This window comes from Crocodylus porosus, unplaced genomic scaffold (assembly GCF_001723895.1).
Source record: "Crocodylus porosus isolate Cpor-Errol unplaced genomic scaffold, CroPor_comp1, whole genome shotgun sequence".
Taxonomy (NCBI): domain Eukaryota; kingdom Metazoa; phylum Chordata; order Crocodylia; family Crocodylidae; genus Crocodylus; species Crocodylus porosus.
The window spans coordinates 23,445,738-23,456,431 of NW_017728951.1; the positions used below are offsets into that span (position 1 = coordinate 23,445,738).

The 10,694-nt window shown below is 39.8% G+C and overlaps 1 protein-coding gene across 1 annotated transcript in view; it reads left to right on the plus strand.

Moving 5' to 3' along the window:
* CFAP43 (cilia and flagella associated protein 43) overlaps positions 1-10,694 on the plus strand; it is a 65,343-nt gene that overhangs the window by 37,263 nt on the left and 17,386 nt on the right. The window contains exons 21-28 of the mRNA XM_019555989.1: positions 917-1,042; positions 1,727-1,831; positions 2,607-2,723; positions 3,361-3,573; positions 5,650-5,856; positions 7,007-7,096; positions 7,975-8,052; positions 9,146-9,271. Of these exons, the coding sequence (XP_019411534.1) occupies positions 917-1,042; positions 1,727-1,831; positions 2,607-2,723; positions 3,361-3,573; positions 5,650-5,856; positions 7,007-7,096; positions 7,975-8,052; positions 9,146-9,271 (1,062 nt within the window). The remainder of the gene's footprint in view (positions 1-916; positions 1,043-1,726; positions 1,832-2,606; positions 2,724-3,360; positions 3,574-5,649; positions 5,857-7,006; positions 7,097-7,974; positions 8,053-9,145; positions 9,272-10,694) is intronic.

A 10,694-nucleotide genomic window follows, 5' to 3' on the forward strand; every position in this document is an offset into this window, starting at 1 on the left:
TCCTGGAGCAAGCGGCCTCAGTCAGTTCCCGGGCGAACTCCTGGTCAAGCTCAGGACTTTGAGTGGGAGGTCTGTTAATTCTGTATAGTTTGTTCTTCTGTCCATGATGTAGCTTTTTGATCCTGAATCACTAGTACCACAATCTGCATTTTACAGAAGTGGCTTTCCCAAAGTCACAGAATTAGTCATTGTCCTGGTTAACCTTCTGTTTAGCATGGGATAGGAACAGGTAGTAAGTGTCCCCATTTTTAACTTGACATAACTTGTTCATCTGTTCATACTCTTAGCAAAGGTGTTTTACTTTTTAGATAGGTTATATTTTGGGACTGTCATTTTTACAGTGTCTTTAAATAGATATTTATTGTTGATCACATTTACACACGTAGCATTAATGTAACATAATGAAACAACTCCCTCTACAGAAAGATAGCAAACTCATACTCGCATTATGGAAGGTGTTTGACTTATATAAATTAAGACTTAGGGGAGCTGGACTACATAAGCTCATGAAGTCTCTTCCTGTTCTACTTTATGGTCTTATAAATGCAACCCTATTTTCCTATGATCCTATGATCTTATAAATTCAGAGAGGCCCCAGGGTAGAGAGGAAAACTAAGACAACCATACAAAAGTACAAACAGAGGACTAAAAATGCTATATAATGTATCATTATTCTTAAAAGAAAACCAGCGACTAATTTAAAATATCGCAACCAAATCAGCTTAAAAAGAGAAGAGGAAAAAGTCACATACCCCTAAACCCCTATCTTTATACAAGGCCTTTACCCAGAAATACTGAAACTCACATGAAGGCAAGTAAAAATCTGGTAATGTACTGAACCTCTTTTCTCTGACAGACATTTCTCCTACTTTTGTAAATAATAACTTCTATGCCTTGCATTTCTTTGAAAAAAAAGATTCAGGAAATGATGCATGAAAATGAACAGGTGCCTGAGATTGAGAAACTAGATCAGCAGGAGTTCAATCTGGATGCAGAAGAACAAGAAAGGCTGCAACTGGAGAGTGAACAGGAAGTGGCCAGGGTAGGTTAAATAAGATGGAAAAGTTTAAATTGATAAAAGTGAAATAAAGAGAAGGAATAATAAGAAAAGACCAAAAATATTTGCAGTACATTAAGTTGAGAAGCAGTTCAAATGTGATTGAATACCATTAAAATATTAATAATTGGAGTTATCTCACTAGAATGAATTTGGTTGTTTACTTATGAATGTCCATCAGAATAGAAGGTCATAGTTCTGAGTGGAGCACCTGCAGAGCAACTATATTTTGACATCCTTATTTATTGTTGTACTAAATACAATTATTCTTCCTCAAGTGGTTGTCCATAGATATTCCATGGTAGCTGAGCATATCCCAGTGTGCACCAGTTCAAATTCCTTTTGGACAGTGTCTATGGGAGCTGGACCTGAGCTCTGTGAGCCCTCACAACCACCATTACTGAAGGTAATAGGTGCCCCTGGTGGAACCTTCTCTGGATTGTCTGTCCATATTCCTGTGGTCCATCCACAGGAGAGACTGCTTGGAGCACATGTCTCAACAAGCCCAAGATGGCAAAGTCTACATTCAACTTCTGTACTCTCCACCTTTGTTCCCCTTTTGTAGTGTGCAGAGCAGGAGCATGTGTTATATCTGTGGGATTTTGTTGGGGGACCCACTGAAAACTGCTTTATTTTACATCCCCTCCTTTTTTCCTATATACCTTAAAGGTAAGGAAGGAGATTGAGATGGAGAACCTTGCCAACTGCTATTTGCGTGACGTTCTCAAGCAGCAGTGCTGGGACTCCATGTCTGTCAAAGGACGTGCAGTTAAGGTAACTTCTACCACCACTTCATTTCCTGCTTTTCCCAACAATAGTTTGAGCCATAAAAGTACTGGAGCAGAGTATGGAGAAAAGTTACTACAATTCTAGCTTGCAGAGTGTCTGGGAAAGAAGGTGTTGCTTCGCAAAGCACATATGAGCCTTTCATTTAGCAACCTGAGCCTGGAACCCTGATAGCTCTGAGTTCAAGGGAAATGTTTCTTTCTGATAAAAAGCATCTATGTAATACCATGCTGTTACAAAATCGTTTCATACAGAGTTTCTCATGTAAGTGTTGGTCATCTGATGAAATGAACTTGGTTTTATGAGAGCTTGTGCTCTAGATAGGTATCTTTTTTAGTTAGTCCCTAAAGGTGCATATTGGCCTTTCCTTCAGGTTAGTATTTACCAAAGCAAAAATCTATTATATTTCTAAATGCAGCTTGTGTAACTACTACTGCACAAAAATACAAGGAAGGGAGTGTCAGAAACACCCAGAAAGACCCCAAGGATAATGCCAGCCTCAGTTCTGCACCCTAATTTCACTAAGGTGGACAAGATCATGCACTCAAAAAACGTTTTCCTTTTTTTAAATTTCAAAATATTTAAAATAAAGTATCTGATAACATCTGAAGACCTTACAATATTGTCCTACTCATGATTATTCCTCAATTTTATTCATAACAATAAAGGGACTTACTGTAGCCATTTATTGTCTAGGTACAGAACAATCGGGTGGCCAATGTTTAAGTATAACTTTTTATTTAATTCCTTCCCATTCTACAAGTCCTTCCACACAGCTTATGAGGTAAAGAATTATCCTATGAAGGAACGTGGTAAAGAAGAGCTGGAGACTTTGGAGAAGGTCCTGCAGTTAAAGAAGATTGAGTGTGCTGATCTTAAGGTGCAATGTATCCAACAATTCCTGCTCTGTAGAAGTGTATTTTAGCTTGGGGTCTTCTCCACAGATATCTTAGCCAGACTTAAGGACAAGGCTGTCCAACTTCTAAGCAGCCAGGGGCCACATACCTCATGGGCTGCAAGCCCTGCAGGCTGTACCACTGAGGGTCACAGGTCTCTGGGCTCTATACCACGTGGATGACCCCCATTGCACCATGCACCCGCAGCCCCTCTCCATGCTGCAGCAGGCACCTGCACACATTCCCCAACCCACCACACCAGTAACCCCGTGGGGGCTCCTGAACCCAGTGCTGCAGTGCATCCCTGCATGGCTCCCCAGTGCTACACCATGCGCCCACATGGGTGCTCCCCTCCAACACAGCACTGCACACTGTGCAGCCATGACTTCAACCTGAGAGCCCTGCCCTGTGCCAGTGACACTGCACTGCGCCCTGGCCGGGCTACACCAGAGTAGGAAGAGAAAACCTGAAGACTCCAGCTGCAACAATAGGAGGAGTGGCAGCCAGCTGGGAGCCCAGAGCCACAGCTTAACCCCTTTAGGCCACCAGCTGAACAACGCTGCCTAAAGAGATAGGAGTATTAGTCTAAGTGATTAATCTACTGTGTTTTTGGATATTCAGATTCGGAAGGAGATTATTGAGTTTCAGCTTCCAACAGTATCATCGAAAGAGGAAGGGGAGAAAGTAGAAGAAGACGTGGTGGCTGATGAGACTACACCCATTGCCTTGATAGGGAGCCTGAGTGCTCAGTATGGTGGAGATACAGCTGTCCTGTATCCCCAAATGGATCTGCACACCCGAGAGCAGAAGATTAATCAGATAATTTTACTGCAGGTGATCTCTCCATAAACGTTCATTGCTACATTGATACTATTGCACATACAGGTTCTTGGCCAGTCAGAATTGTTGTTGGATTTTTTTTTCAGCAGTGTACTGTCCTGCTGAGGGAAAGAAAGGATAAACCCTCCCACAGTATCCCATTGCTCTTGACTCACTGTTCTCTCCTTGCTTAAAGCCCTATCTTCATCTTTTAGTAAAAACATCAGTTCCTCTCCCTACCATCAGGTCTATTCCTGCTATCACAGCCATTTTATAAAAGTTAACAAAAGTTACAGAATAGTTTTGTGTCTGAGGATGTTCTGCATTGTGCCAGGTTGGAGTTGGTTAGAATACTGTACTGGGTTCAGCACATCCTCAGAGCGATACAGGGTAACTGAGCCCTTCAATTTTGTCTACCCAGAGCTGAAGGAGGCAGAGCTCTTCAATCGCACAAGAAGTATAAAATCAGCAGATATCCCTGGGGTTTAAAATAAATGGGGAAGAAACATGGAATATGTATCTCTGGCACCAGTCCTTTGAAGGAACAAGTCCTTTTCTGCTACATATGGGCTTCCAAGATGCTGTTAGTATTTTTTTAAGTTGGAAGTGATGCAGTGTCCTTGGTCCTTTCCTCCCAACATCAGTGCCATTGCTGCATTTCATGGGAGTAGAGCAAAGGTCCAGGATCCCTACACTATTGGCATAAGTATACCCCTGCATCTGTGCTGTGCTGTGCTATGTAGATCTTGGCACAGTCTGATACCCTGCCTGCAGGGAATCAAACTGCAGGATCTCAGGCATTGTTTATAAGGTGTTTTTGGATCCTTTGTGCGGCAAAATGCCATGTTAATGCAAAATATGGATGAACTCCCATTGTCATTTGGCACTGCAGTAAGATAGGCCTTTTATGTATCCTGCATGCTACACTATGCATTTCTGTTTATTGAGGTTCATTTTCTCTGAAGCTGAATTCAGCCTTGGAGCAGAGGCTGGACAGCAGTGTGAAGTCAAACATCATTGCATTTTTTAACCTTGGCATTTGTATACCAAAAAGATTCAGTGGAAGAGCAGTTCTAGCTCAGTCCACCCCAATATATGAATCTGGCATGCTGTCATTAGAAAATAGTGGGTTTAACATGAATTATAGGAGTTTGGTAAATGAGTACAGCCATTTTCCCCCTTCCTGCTGCATTACATCTCATCTGCCCTATTACCAGTGGTTTCAGAAATAGGTTAAGCAATCATGCATACAAGTACTTATTGTGACACACATTGTAAGCAGGTAGACATCTTGAAAGATGGACTTTAATAACTTAATTCAACCCAGTTATATTTCATATATATTTCATATATTTCTCTTTAATAGACATAACAGAACAGGTGCATGTGTTTCTTTTTCAATAATCCAATTCTCCTTATTGAAATCATTTAGACTAAAGAAAGACTATACCTATTTAAATTACAGACCTTATAAAATGATTATCAGGGCTCTGGTTTGTTTCATATGCTTGTATCTTGCCATACTTATTAATTTCATTGGTACATTAAATATGTGCAATATAATGCTGTTCCAGTCAGACAATCACATTGCCAGAACATTAAGATTGCAGAAGCAATCAAAATCCAAGAAATAATTAAATAAAGGTTGCCCACATGACCTTAATTCTGCTTCTTTGTATCTGGCATTATGATACCATCTTTAATTATATATTTTTCTTCAGGACAGCTACTTCATTCAGAGTTCATGCTATGAAGCAAAGTGTGACTAATTTTTTAATCTAATTTATATAAACTAAGAGAATGCTTTTTTCATAGGGAACTTTGGAAAAGACAAAAAGGAAATACCAGAAAAGAAATGGAATATTTCTAGGATAACAACAGAAAGAAATAATAAAAGAGTTTGCCAGTATGTCCTCCTTATTTTTGCACTCACATGCTTAACAGAACCAGAATTCTACTTTTAGGGTTAGAAGAGGTTTACTAGTTTTCACACATGTGCTTTGTTTTTCATTTTGCGGTTGGTTGGTGAGCAGTGTACAGGCATGAAATAGAAACATAATGCTGTCACCATTTCCTCGTATGGTATTTCAGGACATCATTTACAGAGTGAAAACTGCCTTTAACAAGGAATTTGACATAGTGGCTCGACAGAAGGAGCAGGAGATAGCAAGGGTCAAGGAAAGGAACCTGAGGATCCAGGAAATCTTAACACAGCTTGATCTCCAAGAGGAAGTCTGGGAACCGACTCTTACAGATGACGAGATACCAGAGCGTGTGCTCACTGTCCAGGATTCTGAGGTGCTGGAGAACACAGCTTTCTCTTTCATCTGCTACTTGTGCAAACCTAGTTCTCTCCTTCTCCCTCTTCAAGTCAGCATAAAAAACTAACTATAAAACTGATGTGTTATATGTATGCAAATTCATTCTTTTTCGTGCTTTGCCTTACCTTTTGGATTTTGATCTTTCCATGTGTTGGTGGAACATTCTGAATAATTCTGGATAGAGAGATGGAAAGAAATCTGTAGCATCTGATATTTAAATTGCCAGTAGCAAAAGTTTCTAGACTGGAACATCTTTCCTGGCAGTCACTTGCCTTCTGTACAGTATCTGAATTTATCTCAAAAGGGAAGAATTAATTGGTGCTTGTATCCCTCCACTCTTAAGGCATCCATAACCTTGGTATCAGAACATTGATACTATAGTACCTCCAAATTCAATTGGTAATTTATATATCAACCGAGTTCCTAGCACATGCAGCTCTTTTCATCTGACCTGCTCTTTCCCTTCTGTTCTCTCTGGCTTCCTAATTTTCCTCCTACTCCTGCTCTTTCAAAATGTGCTCTCATTGCCTAATCCTCTGTTTTACATTTTTCTCTAAAACACATGCCTCCTAGAAACACACACATCATTTTGTGCCAAGTTTGTAGTATAGGTAATAAAACTTTTTTTTCTTCACCAAATATTGAACCTGCTCAAAACCTATTGGTTTTTATATGTAAAACAAAATTTGAACTTGTTATCTGATGTACATGTAGCGAAATAACTAAATCTGCAGCAGAAGATATTGGTGAAGACCTGCAAGGAAAAGAGTTATGTTAGCCATCTGGTCATAAATAATTTCTGGGAGGGAAATACCAGTATACCAGTCTACACTGTTCCAATACTGCAAAACCCAGAGGTATAACACATAAAATATGACCCTTAGCAGAAAAATAAGAAGAAATAATGCTTACTAGCTTAGAATGTGGATTTTGGTCTATATGTTAAGAAATCTGTGCATTAACAAGCAAGCAAATTTCCTTCTTGATTGTTATCGTACAGCAGAGTTTAAAAGAAAATAAGCACTCTAGATCTTTATTGCTATGTTTTTCCAAAAGTTCATTGACTGTTCTGCAAGTGAACTGTCTAGAGAAGAAAGCTGATCTGTCCTGTTTTTGTTCCTCCACAGATTAAAGTGGAAAAATACCTAACCCCACAGCAGAGAGCAAAAGCAGAAATGCTGGCAAAGCTTGAAATGCAAAGGCGTCTTGCTGCTCAGGTATGTTTTTGAAGTACCATCTTCTTTTATAATCCTTTGTGATCAGAACTATAAAGATCTTTTTAGGGCAAATAAGGTTTCAGTTAGAGGTGCTCTTTTATATTTGCCTAGTGCTGGTGAAAGGGGCCAGACTGACAGATTTAAGACTACATATCATTTTAAAAACACGTTATAACTCAACTAAAAGTTTTGAACTCCATGCAGTTACCAGATAAGATTCTCTGGCTTGTATTCTGCTGGAGTCAGACTAGAATATCATAATGACCGCGTCTAGTTTTAAAAACTCTGAAACTATACAACTATGAAAGCCATGAAGAAAGACTGGACCATGGAACAAATGTATGTGACACAGATGATGATGGGAGCTGCTTTTCTTCTGCTAACCCAGTGATTCTCAGCCAGGGTGCTGTAGCACACCGGGGTGCCTTGAGATCCTTTAGGATCAGTTGTGGTCTTTCAGAGTTCTTTGCTACAAAAAAATTACTCTGTTATTTTTCTGTAGTCAAAAACAAGTGAAAATTAAGAGCTGGTATTTTCTGAAGAGTCTCTTGAGTCTAAAAAGGTTGAAAACCACAGTGCTTATGGAACACCACCGTGACAGTAGTATTTGCTTTTCCACCTCCCCCCCCCCCCCCCAAACCACTATTGTTCCAATTATAGTGATAGTAATGTGGCATATGAGTGTCTGCCCACTAGGAAGTGGGCTAAAACTATTAGCTTATTTCACATAAATAAGGTAACTGAAAAGTGTTTCATTCACTAGTAGGACACTGGATTCAAACTGGAATCTTAGAGGTGATACACCTTGTTAGGTTCCCCAAAGCATCTAAGTCCTGTTTCTCAACAGCATTTTCCCTTTCTTCCCTTTTCTTGTTCAGGACAATGCAAGACAGCGTGCTCTTAATGACATGATGGACGGGGTCCTAGAGGTCAAAAAGGAAGACATCTTGAAAATGGTGAGTTTTGTTTCTGTCATAGGATTTAAGTAAAAGTTGCACTGACAAGAACTGAATAAAATTCAGTAGTTTACAATGTAACTAGAATTCCCAGATGTTCCCAAACCCACCCCAGGAATGGTGGCAAATTCCTTTAGCCCCTACTTTCCCTCCAGTCCCAGCCAACCACTCTCTCCCAAGGCTGGACATGGCAAAATAAGGCTTTTTTGTCAGAAAGAAGACTTGTGTTGAAGATAGAGGCCTATGTTTTCATAGGCTGCCCCAGGATGTAAAGGTAGAGCAAATGCTTTCACTGAAGCTGGTTTCTTTAGTTTAAGCAGGAATTAAATTTCCTTGGGGATTTGCAATGGAAAAAACTGCCTCATCTTTTAGTCAAAGTATTACTATTAAACCCCACCGTAAAGTCACACCAGCATTTTATTGCATCTGATAATGATTGTCTATGAAAGAGTGAAAACAAAAATGACCATATTGACAACCATTAGTGCCGCAGGAAAATGCAGTTTTTGTTCTGTTCATGGCACATGCTCTAGAGCAGTGATTCTCAATCAGGGTGATGGGGTACCCGGGGGTGTTGCCAGATCTTTTGACAGGTGCTGTGAGGTGTGAGGAGGTAAGTGAGATGTTAGAAGATAAGCAGGTGAATTAAGCAGATAGATAACATGGACTTAGGCTTGTTCTTTCCTGGATGATCCTTCATCCCCATGGCAGGGCCTGTCTGCACGGAAGCTCGAACTGTAATATATAAATACGTTTTTGAAATCGGATGCCACTCAAATTGCAGAAGTTGTGGAGGGGCCTCAAGTCCCATGAGGGGAGCCTTGAGTCCGAAAAAGGTTGAGAGCTACTGCTCTGGAGGAAATGCTGGCATCACTCCAGGAAGTGAGGAAACATAAAATAGTGCCTGATTAGAATATGTTATGTTCCTTGGGTCCAAGTCAGAGTACTACTTCAAGCTGTCCTGAAGAGAAAGCTTTCAATAAACTCTGAAGGTGCATTTCCAGTTTTGTGAGTTTTGTAGTTTCTTTTTAACATTGTCTAAATGGAAAATTGGCATTGCTCTTGAAATATCTTGCTCTTTTAATGTTTTCAGGAGATACCCCCACCTCCTTTTATATCCAAACCCGACACCCTTTGGAATGAAGAAGAAAAGAAAATATTTAAGGAATATGAGAAAAAAGTCAAGGAGCTGAATGAAGAAAGAGAAAAACATAGAAAGGTATAATAAAATGGGAAACGGTAGTTGTCTTTGCTGTCTTCATCCACAAAGTTTCTGATCTCTTTCAGATCAGAAATTCTAACAAGTGTGGTAAATTAAGAATATGGTGAGCTGCAGTGGTGTCCAATTTAGAACAGAAACAGTGATGTTTACCGGTGATAACTCGGACATGCCATTCTTGACAAAATTGTTTTCACTTCCCATCACCAACCATTTGTGATGGTCCCAGGTTACCAGCACAAATGTACATATAGTTTCTAAAACACCATTTAGAATTCATTTGCTTGAGTTGCCAGGAACAGTGGTATTAGACACATAACATCCTATTTTGTATCCTTCAGCTTCAAATTTGGGCAGCATGACCTATCAGCTTCGCTGCAACTTCATTTCAAATGCAGAGCTTGTTTGGCATCTGGTGAAAGCATCACCCCATGTAGAACATTGTTTGTGATGCCTGAATCCAAGTACAGAATTTATCTGACGGTAGAAATAGAGCTTTTTCCCCATGATGGGTTGAATCCCCCCTACGCTGTCAGAGCTGGTTTGAGCAAGTCTGTGCTAAGCTATTGCAAGGAAAGCCAGGGTGTGAATTTATGGCACATCAGCTCCTCCTGTGGTAACTGCTTCTGTGCATGCTCTTACCTTATCCTGCTCTCACTGAGGAATAAGCGTTTTCAGCTGCATCTGGCTAGCGCAGAGTAACTGACGTTCTGTAAGATCACACTGTAGCTTACTTCACGGCGCTTGTTCATGGGCCCACACCCTTAGGTTTGTAACTCCTATTGACAGTCAACGATCAAAGCAGTTTTTATTTTTAAAGGAGCTATAAAGAAAATAATTGCAAAAATTATATCCAGACCCAAACACTTTCATTTAAATTGGTGTGTTCTTGTCTGATTTTTAGCTTCCATTACTTTTGAAAGGGGTTGAAGGAACTCAGCACTTGGAAAAGATGTTTCCTTTGATTACACAATATTGTTAGACAAACATATGAAATGTTTTCGTTTTTATAGGTCTTGAGTTTCCGCTTGAGCAGAATGTAGTAAAGCTGGCAAGATGGCCTCTGAAGGGAAATGATCTTCACTCAGTTGGGATACCAAATGAAATATTATCCACTTTGATAAAAAGAGAGGGGTTTCTGTTTATGCAAGTCTTAAGAACAACATCTGTCAGAAATGATTTAGTAGGGTTGGAGTGTTGTTGTAGGCATGATGATCCAAGAAATATGCAAGAAGCAAGGGGTTTTTAAATGATGTCTTTTTATTATATTAATTGTATAATTTAGAGAGCTGTTAGATAAACTTTTGGGAACAAAATCCCCTTCTTTAGATTTAGGCATAGCTGATCCTGTCTTGGGATAGAGATGATATATTAGATATGATCAAGGTCTCTTCCAGCCCTATTTCCTATTTTGATATAAGAC